The sequence below is a fragment of the Salmo salar genome, chromosome 01 (assembly GCF_965601325.2).
Source record: "Salmo salar chromosome 01, fSalSal1, whole genome shotgun sequence".
NCBI classification, from domain to species: domain Eukaryota; kingdom Metazoa; phylum Chordata; class Actinopteri; order Salmoniformes; family Salmonidae; genus Salmo; species Salmo salar.
The window spans coordinates 135235084-135256194 of NC_138291.1; the positions used below are offsets into that span (position 1 = coordinate 135235084).

The window sequence follows — 21111 nt, forward strand, 5'->3', positions numbered from 1 at the left end:
CTGCAGAATGCTGTGGTAGCCATGCTGGTTAAGTGTGCCATGAATTCGAAATAAATCACAGACAGTGTCACCAGCAAAGCACCCCCACACCATCACATCTCCTCCCCCATGCTTTAGGGTGGGAACCACACATGCGGAGATCATCCGTTCACCTACTCTGCGTCTCACAAAGACCAAAAATCTCAAATTTGGACTCATCAGACCAAAGGACAAATTTCCACCGGTCTAATGCCCATTGCTCATGTTTCTTGGCCCAAGCAAGTCTCTTCCTCTTATTGGTGTCCTTTAGTAGTGGTTTCTTTGCAGCAATTCGACCATGAAGACCTGATTCACGCAGTCTCCTCTGAACAGTTGATGTTGAGATGTGTCTGTTACTTGAACTCTGTGAAGCATTTATTTGGGCTGCAATCTGAGGTGCAGTTAACTCTAATGAACTGCAGCAGAGGTAACTCTGGGTCTTCCTTTCCTGTGGTGGTCCTCACGAGAGCCAGTGTCATCATAGCTCTTGATGGTTGACTGACCTTCATGTCTTAAAGTAATGATGGACTGTCGTTTCACTTTGCTTATTTGAGCTGTTCTTGCCATAATATGGACTTGGTCTTTTCCCAAATAGAGCTATCTTCTGTATACCACCCCTACCTTGTCACAACACAACTGATTGGCTCAAACGCATTAACCTGTTATGGCTAGGGGGCAGTATTTTCACGTCCGGATAAAAAACATACCCAATTTAATCTGATTATTACTCCTGCCCATAAACTAGAGTATGCATATAATTATTAGCTTTGGATAGAAAACACTCCAAAGTTTCTGAAACTGTTTGAATGGTGTCTGTGAGTATAACAGAACTCATTTGGCAGGCCAAAACCTGATGAAGATTCTGTACAGGAAGTGGCCTGTCTGACCATTTCTTGCCCTCCTTGATCATCTCTATCCAATACAGGGGATCTCTGCTGTTACGTGACACTTCCTACGGCTCCCATGGGCTCTCAGAAGGTGGCAAAAAGCTGAATGATATCGAGGCAGCCCCTGGCTGAAAAACATTAGCGCATTTGGATAGTGGCCAGTCACAGTACTATGAGACTCAGGCTCGTGCACGAGGGGATCCCATGCTTTTATTTTCTCTCTCTTTTGTACGTAAACACGCTTTCCCGGTCGGAATATTATCGCTTTTTTACGAGAAAAATGGCATAAAAATGTGATTTTAAACAGCGGTTGACATGCTTCGAAGTACGGTAATGGAATATTTCGATTTTTTTTGTCACGAAATGCGTCGTGCGCGTGACCCTTATTTACACTTCAGATAGTGTCTTGAACGCACGAACAAAACGCCGCTATTTGGATATAACAATGGATTATTTGGGACCAAACCAACATTTGTCATTGAAGTAGCAGTCCTGGGAGTGCATTCTGACGAAGAACACCAAAGGTAATCAAACTTTTCTAATAGTAAATCGGAGTTTGGTCAGGGCTAAACTTGGTGGGTGTCTAAATAGCTAGCCGTGATGGCTGGGCTATCTACTCAGAATATTGCAAAATGTGCTTTCACCGAAAAGCTATTTTAAAATCGGACACCTCGATTGCACAAAGGAGTTCTGTATCTATAATTCTTAAAATAATTTATGTTTTTTGTGAACGTTTATCGTGAGTAATTTAGTAAATTCACCGGAGGTTTGCGGGGGGTATGCTAGTTCTGAACGTCACATGCTAATGTAAAAAGCAGTTTTTTGATATAAATATGAACTTGATTGAACAAAACATGCATGTATTGTATAACATAATGTCCTAGGTGTGTCATCTGATGAAGATCATCAAAGGTTTGTGCTGCATTTAGCTGTGGTTTTGTTTTTTGTGACATTATATGCTAGCTTGAAAAATGGGTGTCTGATTATTTCTGGCTGGGTACTCTGCTGACATAATCTAATGTTTTGCTTTCGCTGTAAAGCCTTTTTGAAATCGGACAGTGTGGTTAGATAAAGGAGAGTCTTGTCTTTAAAATGCTGTAAAATAGTCATATGTTTGAAAAATGGAAGTTTTTGTATTTTTGAGGAATTTGTAATTCGCGCCACGCCTATCATTGGATATTGGAGCAGGTGTTCCGCTAGCGGAACGTCTAGATGTAAGAGGTTAAGATGGAAAGAATTCCACAAATTAACTTTAAACAAGGCACACCTGTTAATTGAAATGCATTCCAGGTGACTACCTCATGAAGCTGGTTTAGAGAATGCCAAGAGTGTGCAAAGCTGTCATCAAGGCAAAGGGTGGCTACTTTGAAGAATTTGTATAACACTTTTTTGGTTACTACATGATTCCATATATGTTATTTCATAGTTGTATGTAGAAAATCAAAAATAGTAAAAATAATGAAAAACCTGGAATGAGTAAGTGTGTCCAAACGTTGGACTGGTACTGTATGTAAAATGAGATATTTCTGTATTTCATTTTCAATACATTTGCTAAAATGTCAAAAAACATGTTTTCACTTTGTCATTATGGGGTGTTGTGTGTAGATGGGTGAGAAAATAAATCTAATTAATCAATTTTGAAATCAGGCTGTAACACAAAAAAATGTGGAATAAGTCAAGGGGGAAGAATACTTTCTGAAGGCACTGTATGCAAAGAACAAGACATATGCCTATACATATTATATCAATATCATTAATAATAATAACAAACATTATCTTTAAAATAATAATCATAACCTTAATCATAATAATCTGTCCATAAACATCACCGTTGATGCAGTTCCCTTACCCGTTTCAGTTTGTGGAGATTTATTCTGCTCTTCCTCCCCCTCTGTCTGGTTGGGGGAGTTCAGAGAGTCTGACCTGGACTGGCAGGGACTCCCGTCCCCCTCTCCGTCTCCAACATCAGTGGGCTGCAGGAAGGCCGTGTGTACATCCTGGATGTGGGTCTTGAGGTCGTCGTACGACTCAGCACGGAAGTCACAGCCATCGCACTGTAGCACCTCCATCGCTGAGGACTCCCTGGAAAATCAGGGAAACCTGGTAAGAAAAAGACAAAAGAGAATGGGTGAGGCCTCAGTCTCAGTCTCACACAATAACATGTCACATTTAGGCCTCAGGGGTGGAAACACAAAAGTCTGAGTCTTTAGGCCTAGCACCGGTGTAGGCTAAAAACCTGTGATAGAAATGTAACAGAGAGATTGAGAAAAGGCTGGATTCTTCAGCTCTGACATTACTGCATTGCATACTAAGAAGAAGATCAGTTTTTTTTGTTCCATGGTTCCAAGAACAATGGCGAGCTGAGGAGGGATTACTGAGTTGATTTGTTCCATTTTTATTACCTTGGGATAAGCCACAGCTGGAGTGCAGCACCGTCAGACTGCATCCCAAAAGGCACCGTATTCCCTATATAGTGCACTACTTTTGAAAAGAGCCCATAGTGCTCTGGTCAAAATAAGTGCACTTTATAGGGACTAGGGTGCAATTTAGGATGCAGGATGCAGAACCATCAGACTGCATCCCAGTATCTACATCAAACATACAAACAATTCCCTCAGATTGCATCACGCCCTAGCTCCCTCTCAAATAAGATTGAATGAATCCCCTGAGAGAGAGAGGAAGGTTTGTGACTACAGTGCTATTCTGTTCCTTGATGAAACACACAACTGATGATAATGTCAACATCACTTCCGAGCTGGTATGACCTGTCACCTCTGACCTTGGCATTCTAACTAACCAATGGCATTGCTTGATAGTCAAACTGACTTCCAGTACTTACTCATAGCCACCAGATATATAGCCACCTCATTCATATTTCTGGTTCAAATGGATCGTTTTTCATGTAGACCAATGCCACAGATGTAGTGTTGTTGTGAAACAAACATAAATCCAGAACTTGTGTGGCAACCACAAACAATCCAAATGGTAACCTTTCCATTCTAAAATATATTTCAACAAATGCAGTACGTACAGTATGTTAAACAAATACATTTGTAAAATAAAACAGGCCAGTTTTTAGAGCATCAAAAAAAAAAAGACGGCCAATCTTAATTACCCATCTCAGTTTATATTCAGTGTCATTTAAAAAGGAAAAAACATATTTCAAAGCATGATTAAAACTGACAGAGTGAAAAGTGACTGGGGCATAAAATGGCTGTTTATGTGGCAGTTATGACAGTTTTTTTCATCAAATGGTTTTCTCCTCTTGTCCACCCTTTGTGCGATGACACAGAGAGACACACGGCATTACCTTGAAATGTAACTCATCAGCATTTAAACTGGTCATGACACAATGTGCACTCTCTTTTATTTTTTTAAATATTATTTTATTGGATTTAACACTTTCTTTAAGCTTAACTAAAACACTAGGCCTAATTCTGCAGATAGCAGAAGCAGAGGCAATATTTAATACATTTTCCATCCATTTGCCCAGAGGTCATCTGTGCTGTGCATTTGTCTAGGCCAAGGACATGAATATTTCCATGTATTCAAAGAGGATTAATGCTTCACACTACTAGCACAGCTTAGCCCGATGAAAAATCACAACATAACATTCTGGGGGTCATTTATTGGTAAGATGTCTATAAAATTTGACCGGCCCTTATGGCAATGGCCTTTAAATCAGTTCCTTTTCAGAAAAAATAGAAAGTAGAGAGCTTACAAACTGTTGCATTGTAGAAACGCTGTTATTTGACTCGTGTTCCTATCTTACATAGCCATCCACCAGCATTCCCTTCCTAGGAGAAGCATTTCCTCTTTCACCACGAGCAGCTAACCGATCGCTGCAGGTGTACATAGCCCATCTGTAAATAGCCCACCCAATCTACCTACCTCATCCCCATATTGTTTTTATTTACTTTTCTGCTCTTTTGCACACCAGTATTTCTACTTGCCCATTATCATCTGCTCATTTATCACTCCAGTGTTCATTTGCTAAACTGTAATTACTTCGCTACTATGGCCTATTTATTGCCTTACCTCCTCATGCCATTTGCACACACTGTATATAGACTTTCTTTTTTTTCTACTGTATTATTGACTGTACACTTGTTTCTTCCTTGTGTAACTCTGTGTTGTTGTATGTGTCGCACTGCTTTGCTTTATCTTGGCCAGGTCGCAGTTGTAAATGAGAACTTGTTCTCAACTAGCCTACCTGGTTAAATAAAGGTGAAAAAATAAAAATAAGGCCTAGTATTTCCTGACTATTTCAAGCTCCTGCACCTGTGGCAAAATGGTGTCCTCTAAATGTAGCCTAGCAGTTTCACTATACAGAAGGTATCATTTGCTAAATAACAACCTGTTGCAGAGCTCCAAAGCCACATGACATCAGCCTTCCTCACCTATGGCTAACCAACAGACCTCTGGACAAAATGGTGTCCTCTAAATGGAAATTTGAGTTCAGCACAATCTCTCCCTTTGCCTGGTCCTGTACATGTTCACCATACAAAGGTTAAAAAAATGATTAAACATGGTTAACAACCTGTTGCAGAGCTAAAAGAAAAGACACATAAATGAGCCCTCCACAACTATGCCAAACCAACAGAGCTCTGGTAGAAAGGGAAGAAAATGAGTCATATGTCCATTTGTTTTGGTATTACCCCATCATAGGCATTTATTTTTTGGCTGCAGATCTCTGGACTTAAACCACAACAGTTGACGTTCAGTAACCAGTCTACCTCCACTGGAACAACCCTTGCTGCCTGCCAGTGTGTCCCTGAGAAGACAGCCTACTCCCCATTGTTGTCCAGGGTCAGGTTACTGCGCCATGAAAGGCCCATCCCTGATCTGTTGGCAGCTCTCTTGTCAGAACACAGAACAAAGTTGCATTCTAAAGCCAGGTTCCTTGACATGGATATCAAGAAGAATCCTTTGAGGTAAAAAAAAAAAAAAGAAAGAAAGGAGAAAACAGCCTCAACCTAAAATTACTACTACTACTATTTCTCTTGGTGTCAGTTTAGTGACTCCATGACAGCCACACCAAGTTAATGGATGGTATTTGTAATGCTTTCATCTACTCTATCAGGGCTTTGACAGTCAGGCAATGAGCTGTGCGGAAGATCCTTTGAGCTTCAAGGGCAGCCATTTTAGGAGCCAGCCAGCTATGTGTGCTTAGGTGTTTAGCCAGTGCTCTCACTGCACAACATGGACCCATGGATCAGATCCTCCTCACAGTTAGGCTGTGTCCCAAATGGCACCTTATCCTCTATGGGTCCTGGTCAAAAGTAGTGCACTACAATCAGGAAAAGGGGGTAATTTGTGATGGGGCCTGAGACAGCCCAGACAGTGACTGGAGAGCTGCTGACAGAAATCCATCTGCCCAATGTACTGTACCCAAGTCCTTCAGCCTGCCTGCCTCGGTACAGCACGCAAAGCTCAGCAAAACCACCTCGCACTTGCCAGCCATCCCGACTTAGCCCTTTCATTTATTGGGGACATTATCTTTTATACTTTGGGATTTATAAAATGACTGTACCCAAATAATCGAGAGGGTCAGATGTTTGGAGTGACACCACACCATTTCTTTAACAATCAGGAAGAGAAAAAAATAGCATTTTAGGAATTGTCATCTGAGCTCCTCAAGGGGTTTAACAATGCAAAGCATGCCTGGACTTCCTTTTCAGAGCAAAGAAAAAAATCTGCAGCCTTGGGTTTGAAGTGCCAGAGAGGAGGGGTGAGGAAAGGGGGGAGAAAGAGAGGAAAAGCATGCCAGCATGACCCGGCCACCTGGGAGACCTTCCTCTGAGCACAGAGGACAATGCCATCTGACTCGGCTCCCCAGATTCCAAAGTCTACTGACATTTGTTAATCACCAACCGGTCTCTCTGCATCGGCGAGGCCTGCCAGCAGTCACACCCTCTCCTCAAACTGGGCCCGGCCCGGCGGCAGCAGCTGCTCTGTCTGAAAGAGGGCCTTTGAATAAGCCAGCAATAAGCTGATTAAGAGTACAGAGGTTTTGTCCTTAACCGTTAGTCGGGCTGGTCGCTCCAGTCCACCATCTCATGTAGTATACAGGAGAGGGAGGCCACAGATTATATTATGTGACCACAGTGGGGACACAGAGTCATCTGATAACATGGATTGGGAGTATTGGACACATATTGTGAACGTGTAGAGATCCTCAATTATTCATGCTTGATTGATTGAGAACATCAACATTTTATAAACAAGTAATAATAACAGCCTACAATCGGCCAGAAATCTATTCTTGTCCGTGAGAGATGACGCCCAACACACCATCAGAGAGAAATCAATAAATTAGCCTGTTATTCCATATTTGAAAAGGTTTAGGCTAGAAATGACTAACATGAAACCAGATTTTGACTGTAACCCACAGGGACTATAGCCTACCTCTAGTATTGTGCCAGTAGAAGTCATGGAGTAGAAAGCTTCTATTGTCCCAACAGCAGAGGGGAGGTTGCGTCACCAAGCAGTGAGCCTGTTCTGTTGGCCTCATGCACAAACAGAAGATAAAGGAGTGGGAGATAAAGATGGAAGCTCCCAACAGCTCTCGGGTCACTTTGTCTATGCTTTTGAAAAGTAAAAGGCGCAGCGCTCGCTCACCAATAAAAACAATATTTTATTTAAGCAGCAATTAAAAGCTTGACGTTTCGGCCTTAATCATGGCTTTTAGAAAGAATATGAAGCAAACAAAACTAGACTACCAACTAAAAGCCAGTGCCTCATCATCAATGGAATGAAGTGGAATTATTTCCACCACGCTCTTACAATTAGCCAAGATTGTCACTCAAATCTACTGGTATATATGTCTATTGCTGAAAATACACCTGTATAGAACAATGTCAAAATAATAGCTAATGTTTCTCATGATTGACTTTATAGCTAGTTAATTTTGTATAACAATAATCAGAGGAGGTGTTTGCTTACTGGTTTGCATGCTTTGAATACCTGATCACTTCAACTCCTACATCTACAATGACTGTATCGTGTTCTTCACTTCAAAATAGACTCACAGCATTCTTTCAGCTAAAACCCAGCATTCAGATACTGTGTGACCCTGTATCTCTACTAAGTACCATTAACACTAAGCAACAGGCCACCACAGCCCTGAGGGTCAGCACCAAGGACCACTGTTGAGTCACAACTTCATATCTCCATGGAATATTACTAGCCTATTCTAGTGCACCTAGCAACTAAACTCTTTTAGAGGTATTCAAAGTTGACAAAACATCACCAAAATGAATAGCCTATGTTCTTGACCATAATAACTGTAAGAGTGTATTCCCACTGGGCACACAACATCATTTCAACATGGACATTTAGGTAATATTTGGTTGAGAGGTTGATCAATGAGATTTCAACCTTTAATCACCCACTCAAAAATACAGCCAGAAGTATGTTGAATTCACAATGTGTTATCACTATGCTTTCAACCATCTAAAAGCAGAACAAAATTCCAATTGTTAATTTTTTTCAGATTTCTTTTTTTTTTAAATCAGTTGCCATCTAAATGTGTTATCACTACACTTCACCATTTAAAAGCACAACACATGGGAATTGAAACGGGAATACAATGTCAGATATTTTGTATTTATATAACAACTTAATGTGTTATCACTGTGCTTCAACTAATAGCACAACCAAATGACCTGGATTGCAGTTGAGATTACATTAAAAACACATCGTGCAAGTGGTAAATGCTGTTAGAGATTATGCACAGATTATTATAGCAATTGTGAAGATCTCCACAGACCTGTGACTTTTGCATGCAATCTTGAAAATGCACGATTTCTATGATTACATAAGAATACATTTATAGTTACAATAACCTCAAAATGTGGCCATGGATGTTACTAATTTTAAAGGACAGGTTACACAATATATTCCCACAAAACGAACAACATAGATTGATGATATTCCATCTACTAAACGGCCTTTACACAAAAGTTGCTGAAAAAATGATTATACACTTCTATTTTCGCAATTTTAATTACATTTATCAAAAACTCATACACCCACAATACAATGCGGCTTTGACTTCAAGAGAGGAACTGCCTGGTGGTGGGGTGAAGTGTACTGTTTACCTGCATGCATGTTTGGTCGAAATGCAAGTATACTGAACAAATACAGCACCAGTCAAAAGTTGGGGCACACCTACACAATCAAGGGTTTTTCTTTATTGTAGAATAATAGTGAAGACATCAAAACTATAAAACAACACATTTGGAATCATGTAGTAACCAAAAAAGTGTTAAACAAATCAAAATATATTTTATATTTCAGATTCTTCAAAGTAGCCACCCTTTGCCTTGATGACAGATTTGCACACCCTTGGCATTCTCTCAACCAGGTTCATTAGGTAGTCACCTGGAATGCATTTCAATTAACAGGTGTGCCTTGTTTAAAGGTAATTTGTGGAATTTCTTTCCTTCTTAATGCATTTGAGCCAATCAGTTGTGTTGTGACAAGGTAGGGGGGTATACAGAAGATAGCCCTATTTGGTAAAAGACCAAGTCTATATTATGGCAAGAACAGCTCAAATAAGCAAAAACAGTCCATCATTACTTTAAGACACTTATTTGGTTACTACATGATTCCATATGTGTTATTTCATTGTTTTGATGTCTTCACTATTATTCTACAATGTAGAAATTAGTAAAAATAAAGAAAAATACTTGAATGAGTAGGTGTGTCCAAACGTTTGACTGGTACTGTATATAAACGCAACATGTAAAGTGTTGATCCCATGTTTCATGAGCTGCAATAAAATAAATGTCCCATACGCACAAAAAGCTGATTTCTCACAAATTCTGTGCACAAATGTGATTACATCCCTATTAGATAATCCATCCACCTGACAGGTGTGACATATCTAGAAGCTGATTAAACAGCATGATCATTACACAGGTGTAACTTGTGCTGAGGACAATAAAAGGCCACTCTAAAATGTGCAGTTTTGTCACACAACACAATGCCACAGATGTCTCAAGTTTTGAGGGAACGTGCAATTGGCATGCTGACTGCCGGAATGTCCACCAGAGCTGTTGCCTGATAATTGAATGTTACCTTTCTCTACCATAAGCCGCCTCCAACGTCATTTTTGAGAATTTGGCTTTTGAGGATATGGGGACCCATGCCAAATTTTTTCAGTCTCATGAGTGGGAACTGTCTTGGTATGTTTGGACCATGATAGTTCATTGGTGATGTGGACACCAAGGAACTTGAAACTCTCGACCCGCTCCACTAGTTTGCAAGATTTACTGTATTACAAAAGTAATAAAGCAACCAAACAATAACACTAAATCAAATCAAACTGTATTTAAAGTTTGATTTGAATTAGCCCTATTCTTTAACTTAGATTTTTGGTTGAGATGAAGACGTGAATCCATCATATTAATTATTAATTTGTAGACAAACTGGAATTAAAGCCAGTGGCACAGAGTCAGTGGCACAGATGGAACTATCCAAGCAGAAGATACACTATATACACAAAACTATGTGGACACCACTTCAAATTAGTGGATTCGGCTATTTGAGCCACACCCGTTGCTGACAGGTGTATAGAATCGAGCACACCACCATGCAATCTCCATAGACAAACATTAGCAGTAGAATTGCCTTACTGAAGAGCTCAGTGACTTTCAACGTGGCACCATCATAAGATGCCACCTTTCCAACAAGTGAGTTCATCAAATTTCTGCCCTGCTAGAGCTGCTCCGGTCAACTGTAAGTGCTGTTATTTTAAGTGGAAATGTCTCGGAGCAACAATGGCTCAGCCGCGAAGTCATATGCCACACAAGCTCACAGAATGGGACCGCCGAGTGCTGAAGCGTGTAGTGCGTGTAACACTCACTACCGAATTCCAAACTGCCTCTGGAAGCAATGTCAGCAAAGTAACTGTTCGTCAGGAGCTTCATGAAATGGATTTCCATGGCCGAGCAGCCGCACACAAGTCTAAGATCACCATGTGCAATGCCAAGCGTCGGCTGGAGTGGTGTAAAGCTCGCCGCCATTGGACTCTGGAGCAGTAGAAACGCGTTCTCTGGAGGGATGAATCACGCTTCACTATCTGGCAGTCTGACGGACCAATCTTTGGCGGAAGCCAGGAGAACACTACCTGCCCCAATGCATAGTGCAACTGTAAAGTTTGATGGAGGAGGAATAATGGTCTGGGACTGTATTCATGGTACGAGCTAGGCCCCTTAGTTCCAGTGAACGCTACAGAATTCAATGACATTCTAGACGATTCTGTGTATCCAACTTTGTGGCAACAGTTTGGGGAAGGCCCTTTCCTGTTTCAGCATGACAATGTCCCCCTGCACAAAGCAAGGTCCATACAGAAATGGTTTGTCGAGATCAGATTGGAAGAACTTGACTGTCCTGCACAGAGCCCTGAAAGTTGGTAGAGCATGGTGTTTGCAACGCCAGGGTTGTGGGTTCGATTCCCACGGGAGGCCAGCACAGAAAAAAAAAAAATGTATGAAATGAAATGTATGCATTCACTACTGTAAGTCGCTCTGGATAAGAGCGTCTGCTAAATGACTAAAATGTATTAAAAAAAAATTTAACTAGGGATGCACAATATATCGGTGAACATATTGGAATCGGCCAATATCAGCTAAAAATACCAACATCGGTATTGGCCCGATGTCTAGTTTAACACTGATGTCAAAGCTACCGTGCATACCTATATAACCTGGGTACAGGATGTAATGACGCCACGTAAAATGTTGCACTACACGGGCAACACAGCATTCCTAACCTAGCCCACAATGTCTGCTGTGTGGATTGAGTAGTCAACAAGTTGAGCAGTCACTTGAAAGAGTAAGAACATTTCAGTGAGACAATTCAAACGTGAAATTAAATCCAAGGTAATGGAATTCATTGCCCTTGAAAATCAACCAGTCTCTGTCGTGGGTGATGTTGGCTTTCGCCGACTGGTCGAGCACCGGCACACACTACCAAGTGCGCTATTTTTCAAACGTTTCCCTACGGGAGTTACACAGTAATAACGTTACTGCTATTAGCTTCACGACATACATACTATGGAATTTGCGTGTCAAAAAAGATACAGTAGCACTGTCAAAGCTGTACAAAAAAGTCTGCAAACAAACAAACACCGGCCACGAACGATGTGTTTACAATACCGTGTTGGTAATAAAGCATAATTTGTTCGATCGCAACTTCTGGGGTAGCTAGCTTTAGCTTGGTACCTAGTTAGCACCAATACAACCAGCCTGAAAACAACGACCAGTAGAAACTGCAGTCATTTTCATTATTCTTAGAAATGATTTAGGAATCCTTGTGAGTAAGTATTAGCTAGGTTGCCACTTGTTGTTCGCCTACTGAAATTGAACTTCAGTTCATGAAAATAAATAGCTAGCCAGCTACTTAACCCTGTTGCCCACCTTATAAGCAGCCAGCTAGCTTCCTCTGGCTTGAGGCTCGACTGGACCGGGTTATGTGTTGTGAAGCTAGCCACGATCAGGATTAGGCACAACAGTGAATTTGCAGTTTGCCTTCAAAATAAAAGTATGTCATTGACAACGATGCAAATTAGTGTTATTTGACATGTCAAATAGTGTTATTTGACGTGTATCTTTTTTGACAAGCAAAGACCCAAACGGCGTTCCATAGAAATCCTGGTTGAGAATGAAACGACTGAACAAAGAAACAGCACCGCAAGTAAGTGAAATAAATAGGTTTTGATTATGTTTTACTGGTAATGGGGACATGCGTAAATGCCAACGAAATAACATTTTGGTCAGTGCAGTGTGTGTGTGTGTGTGTGTGTGTGTGTAACCTTTATTTAACTAGGCAAGTCAGTTAAGAACAAATTCTTATTTACAATGACGGCCCAGACGACGCTGTGCGCAGCCCTATGGGACTCCAAATCATGGCCGGATGTGATACAGCCTGGATTCGAACCAGGGACTGTAGTGACACCTCTTGCACTGAGATGCAGTGCCTTAGACCGCTTTGTCCATATGTGTGTGTTAACTATTTCACTGAACTAGAATGCTTAAAAGGCCGCAAAAATGTTCAATATCAGTTATCGGCCAAAAATGTCATATCGGTGCATCACTAATTGGAACTCAGACTGAGAGCCAGGCCTAATCGCCCAACATCAGTGCCTGACATCTAGTGGAAAGCATTCACAGAAGAGTGGAGGCAGTTATAGCAGTAAAGGAGGGACCAACTCCATATTAATGCCTATGATTTTGGAATTGGTTGATTTCAAATGTAATCTTCAAGTTAATAATTCATATGTTGGATTCACGTTTAAATCAAGTTTGATTTGATTTAGTCCTATTCTTTAACTTTTATTTTTGGTTGAGATGGAGAAGTGAATCCAACATATGTGGGCTTAGTGGGCTCATTTCTGGATGTGGAAATTATATTTTAAATGGTGTCAGCATAATGTTATTTTCATTCATTTGGAGTAAAATGTCCTTTTAAAAAGTCACCAGAACTGAGCTTTCATTTCATTTTTGGTTGAGTCCTACATAAAAATGATACTTTGGGGAATGACGACATAAACCTGTGGTTGAAATTTTACCCACCCTCTATGTGTATTTTCCAAGTAGAATCAACGTCACAATTTGTTGACAAATTAGGTTGAAACAACATTGATTCAAGCAGTTTGTGCCAAGTGGGTTGATACAGGCAACTCACAAAATAAAGGAAACACCCACATAAAGTGTCTAAATAAGGGTGTTGGGCCAACACAAGCTGCTGCTCCAGAATCTCCCATAAGATCTGGTGACTGAGACAGCCATGACAAATGGTTTACATGGTTTTCATGCTCATCAAAACATTCAGGGACCACTCGTGCCCTGTGGATGGGGGGCATTGTCATCCTGGAAGAGACCACTCCCATCATGATACAAATGATTCATAGGTTGAAGGTGATCACTCTGAATGGCTGTGTATTTTTTGGCCTTTACCTTGCACTCTAAGGGTTTGAGTGGAACAAAACCATGACAGGAAAATGTACCCCACACCATAACATAGATTTGTATCCCTCAATTACTCAAGATTTTCCTTTATTTTGGCTGTTACCTGTATGTTCTTTACCATAATAACTGTAAGAGCATGTTTTGACAGTGTAGCCTATATGTTCTTTACCATAATAAGTGTAAGTTATGTGTTCTGTCGTTGTACTGGTAATGTCATCGCCAGTGGGAGCGTGTCCTTTTTCAGTGTATAGTTTCATCTCCAGCTGCAAGAAATGGAAGCTTTGACATGATGACACAACTTGCTTTAAAAGTCTTATGGGAACTGACCTCAACTCTGCTGTATTAAAAACTGAAATCAAATGGTTGTTAGGTTGTGTTGAAATGGTCAAACTGTACTAAACCTTTCCACACATAATATAGACCAGTGTTTCCCAACTCCAGTCCTCCAATACCCCCAACAGCAAATATTTTTGTTGTAGACCCGGACAAGCACACCTGTCAAACGCTCCCTAGGAGAGGTGGGTGTGAAGTCAGGCGCAGGAGAGTAAGAATATAGAGAAGGTGTTTATTAAAGAGTCCATCCATAGAACAGGCACAGGACCACAACAGCAGTCCACTAAATAATCCAGAACACAGTCCAGAAAATACAGCTGTCTAACAGAACAAAATAAAACACACCCCCAAACCAACAACAGGTACACATACAATCCCACACGAAACCAAGCTGGTAGGGCGAGATTAAATACCCCACTAATTAACCTAAACTAGACACAGGTGAAACACAAGACAGACAAAACCAAACGAAAAAGAAAAAGGGATCGGTGGCAGCTAGTAGACCGGCGGCGAACGACCGGCGAGCGCCGCCCGAACAGGGAGAGGAGCCACCTTCGGTGGAAGTCGTGACAACACCTGATTCTCGAGGACTGGAGTTGGGAAACACTAATAGAAACATAAATACAGAAAGTACAGTAGGATAATATGTTAGTAGGTAAATATGTAAGAATGTAGGCCTAAATACAATACATGACCAAAAGTATGTGGACACCTGCTCTTCAAACATGGGCATTACTATGGAGGTGGTCCCCACTTTGCTGCTATAATAGCCTCCACTCTTCTGGGAAGGCTTTCCACTAGATGTTGGAACATTGCTGCGGGGACTTGCTGCGGGGACTTGCTTCCATTCAGCCACAAGAGCATTAGTGAGGTCGGGCACTGATGTTGGGTGATTAGGCCTGGCTCGCAGTCGGCGTTCTAATTCATCCCAAAGGTGTTCGGTGGAGTTGAAGTCAGGGCTCTGTGCAGGCCAGCCAAGTTCTTCCACACCGATCTCGACAAACCATTGTCATGCAGAAACAAGAAAGGCCCTTCTCCAAACTGTTGCCATAAAGTTGGAAGCACAGAATCATCCAGAATTTCATGTATGCTGTAGCGTTAAGATTTCCCCTCACTGGAACTAAGGGGCCTAACTCAAACCATGAAAAACAGTCCCAGACCATTATTCCTCCTCCACCAAACTTTACAGTTGCACTATGCATTGGGGCAGGTAGTGTTCTCTTGGCTTCCGCCAAACCCAGATTCATCCATCAGACTGCCAGATGGTGAAGCGTAATTCATCACTCCAGAGAACGCTTTTCCACTGCTCCAGAGTCCAATGGCGGTAAGCTTTACACCACAGAAGCCGATGCTTGTCATTGCGCATGGTGATCTTAGGTTTGTGTGCGGCTGCTCAACCATGGAAACCCCTTTCATGAAGCTCCCGACGAACAGCTTTGTGCTGATGTTGCTTCCAGAGGCAGTTTGGAACTCAGTAGTGAGTGTTGCAACCAAGGACAGAAGACTTTTACGCACAACACGCTCTTCAGCACTCGGCGTTCCCGTTCTGGGAGCTCTTGTGGCCTAACACTGCGGTTGAGCCGTTGTTGCTCCTAGGCAGTTTCCACTTCACAACAGCAGCACTTAACAGTTGACATGGGCAGCTCTAGCAGGGCAGAAATTTGGAAAACTCACTTGTTGGAAAGGTGGCATCCTATGACAGTGCCACGTTGAAAGTCACTGAGCTCTTCAGTGAGCCCATTCTACTGTCAATGTTTGTCTATGGTGATTGCATGGCTGTGTGCTCGATTCTATACACCTGTCAGCAACGGGTGTGGCTGAAATAGCTGAATCCACTAAATGTAAGAGGTGTCCACATACTTGTGTGTGTATATATATATATATATATATATATATATATATATATATATATATATATATATATATATATATAAAGGCCCTGAAGTCACCAGTCTGTCAGTGAATCATCTCCAATGTGTTGTGGCTTGGGATTACATGTTTCATAGTTGACCACTTATATTATTGATATAATTAGAATCACATTCCCATGTATTATTTATGTTGAACAGACCAGACTACCAGACCTAGGGCTGCTCCTGTTGGCGCTGCTGCTCCAGCCTTAACCTCCAACCCAAGGCCACAGTGTGGTAAAATAAGACAGTATAGATGGCTAAGCTTTCACACCTGGGTCAAATACAGTACATGTGAAATGCTTCGAAATACTTGAGGTGTGCTTTAACAGAAGTCCCATTGAGGTCTGAAGACCTCTTTCCCAAGGGAAGGCCTGGCCAAAAATGGCAGCTAATGCATCTTGGGCATGCAGGGTGAGTGAAGCTTGCATTACACTATTCCATTGGTTCCATTATAGCGGACAAGTTAAATCAAGCGCAGCTCAAATATTTGTTAGTATTTGATCCAGGTCTAGTAAAGGGAAAAGGGAGATACCTAGTCAGTTGTACAACTGAACGCATTAAACTGAAATGTGTCTTCTGCATTTAACCCAACCCCTCTGAATCAGAGAGGTGCGGGTAGTAGCTATACAGGTCTCCACACAAAGTTCAAAGGAAGGCCTGTTACCTTAAAAGGATCTACAAAGACTTTCCTAATGCATGCTTTGGGAGTTATTTTCCTCTAAATTGTGACTGGTGCCCTCACTATGCACACAAAGGTTATGCAAGCAACCCAAATAACTATCTCTAGTTCAAAGTGATCCTTTCAGCTACATGCACTGTATACAACACAGTTGTCCAATTCGCCAACAGTTGGGGTTGGTTGTGTAGATTAGAACCTTTCTGTAGTCTAGTTGAACTTTTCGATCTGCTCGTAGTGGATGACATCAGTAGTTAAAGACGCAGTCTGGGATCTTAAGCACAACAAATTTGTAACATGTTGTACGAATGTGACTTGTAACATATAAGAATTGCAAGTAAATATATATATACAGTGCCTTCAGAAAGTATTCATAGCCCTTGATTTATTCCACATTTTGTTGTGTTACAGCCTGAATTCAAAATGGATGAAATAAAAAAAAATTGAAAATGAAATACAGACATATATCATTTACATAAGTATTCACACCCCTGAGTAAAGACTTTGTAGAAGCTCCTTTGCCAGCGATTACAGCTGTCAGTCTTTCTGGGTATGTCTCTAAGAGCTTTCCACACCTGGATTGTGCAACATTTGCCCATTATTCTTTTCAACATTTTTCAAGATCTGTCAAATTGGCTGTACAACCATTCATTGCTAGACAACCATTCTCAGGTCTTGTCATAGATATTCAAGTAGATTTAAGTCAAAACTGTAACTCGCCATTAAGGAACATTCCATGTCTTCTTCATATGCTCCTCCAGTGTAGATTTGGCCTTGTATTTTAGGTTATTGTCCTGCTGAAAGGTGAATACATATCCCAGTGTCTGGTGGAAAGCAGACTGAACCAAGTTTTCTTCTAGGATTTTGCCTGTGTTTAGCTCCATTTCTTTTTTAATCCTGAAAAAATCACCAGTCCTTAACGATTAGAAACATACCCATAACATGATGCAGCCACCACTATGCTTGAATATATGGAGAGTTGTATTCAGTAACGTGTTATATTGGATTTTTCCAAACATAACACTGTGTAATCAAGACAAAAAGTTAATTGCTTTGCCACATTCTTTGCAGTATTACTTTAGTGCCTTGTTGCAAACAGGATGCATGTTTGGAATATTTTTATTCTGAACAATTAGGTTAGAATTGTGGAGTAAGTACAATGTCGTTGATCCATCCTCAGTTTTCTCCTATCACAGCCATTAAACTCTGTAACTGTTTTAAAGTCACCATTGGCCTCATGCTGAAATCCATGAGAGGTTCCCTTCCTGTCCAGCAACTGAGTTAGGAAGGATGCTTGTATCTTTGCAGTGACTGTGGTATTGCTACACCATCCAAAGTGTAATTTATAACTTTACCATGCTCAAAAGGATATTCAATGTCTGCTCTTACAGAAAATTGTATGTGTGGGGTATAGAGATGAGGTAGTCATTCAACAATTAGTTCCTGCAACTATTATGTGACTTGTTAAGAAAATGTTTACTCCTGAACTTATTTAGGCTTGCCATAACAAAAGGGTAGAATACTTCCTGACTCAACACATAAAAATGTCTAAAAACATAATTCCGCTTTGACATTATGGGGTATTGTGTGTAGGCCAGTGACAAAAAATGTAATCCATTTGAAATTCAGGCTGTAACACAACAAAATGTGGAAAAAGTCAAGAGGTGTGAATACTTTCTGAAGGCACTGTATATACAGATGAAGTCGGAAGTTTACATACACTTAGGTTGGAGTCGTTAAAACTCGTTTTTAACCACTCCACAAATTTATTGTCAACAAACTATAGCTTTGGCAAGTCGGTTAGGACATCTACTTTGTGCATCGTTATGTTTAGAGGAAAAAGGGGGAAGCTTGCAAGCCGAAGAACACCATCCCAACCGTGAAGCACGGGGGTGGCAGCATCATGTTGTGGGGGTGCTTTGCTGCGGGAGAGATTGGTGCACTTCACAAAATAGATGGCATCATGAGGCAGGAAGATTATGTAGATATATTGAAGCAACATCTTAAGACATCAGTCAGGAAGTGCAAGCTTGGTCACAAATGGGTCTTCCAAATGGACAATATCCCCAAGCATACTTCCAAAGTTGAGGCAAAATGGCTTAAGGACAACGTGTTGGACGTGTTGGAGTGGCCATCACAAAGCCCTGACCTCAATCGCATAGAAAATGTGTGGGCAGAACTGAAAAAGTGTGTGCGAGCAAGGCAACAAACCTGACTCAGTTATACCAGCTCTATCAGGAGGAATGGGCCAAAATTCACCCAACTTATTGTGGGAAGCTTGTGGAAGGCTACCCAAAACGTTTGACCCAAGTTAAACAATTTAAAGGCAATGCTACCAAATACTAATTGAGGGTATGAAAACTTCTGACCCACTGGGAATGTGATGAAAGAAATAAAAGCTGAAATAAATCACTCTCTCGACTATTATTCTGACATTTCACATTCTTAAAATAAAGTGGAGATCCTAACTGACCTAATACAGGGAATTTTTTTACAAGGATTAAACATCAGGAATTGTGAAAAAGTGAGTTCAAATGTATTTGGCTAAGGTGTATGTAAACTTACGACTTCAACTGTATGTATATAGATATATATATATATTTACCACAAAAATATAAGGGTGATTGGAAATGATGCAGACAATTACATTGTTGCTTCCATCAATCTATCCTCAATATTAAAGCTGATCCACCCCCTAATATATATTTTTGATTACTTTTTTAAAATAAAACAAGGACAGCGTCTGGACAGGGGAAAACATAAAGACATCAATGCTGACACGGGGAACAAACTGAGGAGCAGACCGATATAGATGGGCAATCAACAAAGTAATTGAGTCCAGGTGAGTCCAATATTGCGGAGATGCGCGTAATGATGGTGACAAGTGTGCGTAATGATGGGCAGCCTTGCGCTCTCTAGCGCCAGGGAGGGGGAACGGGAGCAGGCTTGACAGTACCCCCCCCCCCCCCCAGGGGCGCCACCCGGTGTCCCACCTGGGCAAGCCTGATGGGCCAGCTGAGGCGTGGAAGCCCGACAAGCAGGTTGAAGCGCGGAAGCCTGACGAGCTGGCTGAGGCATGGGAGCCTGACGAGCCGGCGGAAGCGTGGAAGCCTGACAAGCCGGAGGAACCGTAGGAGCCTGACGAGCCGGCTGAGGCATGACTTGGGATGAGAGCCTGATGAGCCGGCTGAGGCATGGGAGCCTGACGACCCAGTTGAGGCATGACGTGGGATGGCAGCCTGATGAGTTGGCTGAGGCGTGGGAGCCCGAAGAGCCAGCTGAGGCACCCCTGCTTCCTCCGGCAGCAGCACCCGGACCCGACGTCACCAACAAAAACATAAAACAAAAATCTTCCTGAAGCTTCAAATTGTGGTGTCAGCATTCTGTAAGGACAGACGCTGGGAGACGAGAAGCAAGTACAGGGAGTGAACATTTAATGGTTAACAGACAAGAAACAAACAAGAACAGCGTCTGGGCAGGGGAAAACATAACAACATCAATGCTGACACGGGGAACAAACTGAGGAGCAGACAGATATAGAGGAGCAATCAAAAAAGTAATGGAGTCCAGGTGGGTCCAATATTGTGCTGATGCGCGTAATGATGATGACAAGTGTGCGTAATGATGGACCGCCTGGAGGGAGCGGGAGCAGGCGTGACATCGTGACATTATTTGATTGTGTGGCTCTACTCATTTGAGCAGGTGTCTAAAAACACAGAGATTAAATCACTGATTCCACCTGGCTGATCGATGAGTCAAATTCAAAACAGAGGACATAAATCAATAGTCTGCCGTTAGAATAGGCACAATATCATAAGATTAATCAGATATCAACTGGTATGTGTCTGAAATGGCACCCTATGCCCGATGAAGTGCACTAGAAGCCAATTTATGCTTGATCTAAAAATGTGGTGGGAGGCTCGATACACAGTGCATTCAGGAAGTATTCAGACCCCTTGACTTTTTCCACATTTTGTTACGTTACACCCTTATTCTAAAATTGAATTCATATTTTTTTCCCCTCGTCAATCTACACACAATACCACATAATGACAGTGAAATCAGGTTTTTAGAAATGTTTGCAAATGTATTTAAAAAAAATATATATATATATATATATATTCAGACCCTTTACTATGAGACTCGAAATTGAGCTCAGGTGCATCCTGTTTCCATTGATCATCCTTGAGATGTTTATAAAACTTGATTGGAGTCCACCTGTGGTAAATTCAATTCATTGGGATTGATTTGGAAAGGCACTCAACTGTCTTAGGTCCCACAGTTGACAGTGCATGTCACAGAAAAAA

General features: G+C 41.4%; 1 protein-coding gene across 3 annotated transcripts in view; it reads right to left on the reverse strand.

Moving 5' to 3' along the window:
- The window catches only part of LOC106561374 (zinc finger protein 462-like), a 97872-nt gene that overhangs the window by 60701 nt on the left and 16060 nt on the right, over window positions 1–21111 (reverse strand). For all 3 annotated transcript variants that reach the window (XM_014125276.3, XM_014125267.3, XM_014125257.3), the window contains exon 2: window positions 2755–3005. In XM_014125276.3, the coding sequence (XP_013980751.2) occupies window positions 2755–2974 (220 nt within the window). In that variant the 5' untranslated portion in view covers window positions 2975–3005. The remainder of the gene's footprint in view (window positions 1–2754; window positions 3006–21111) is intronic.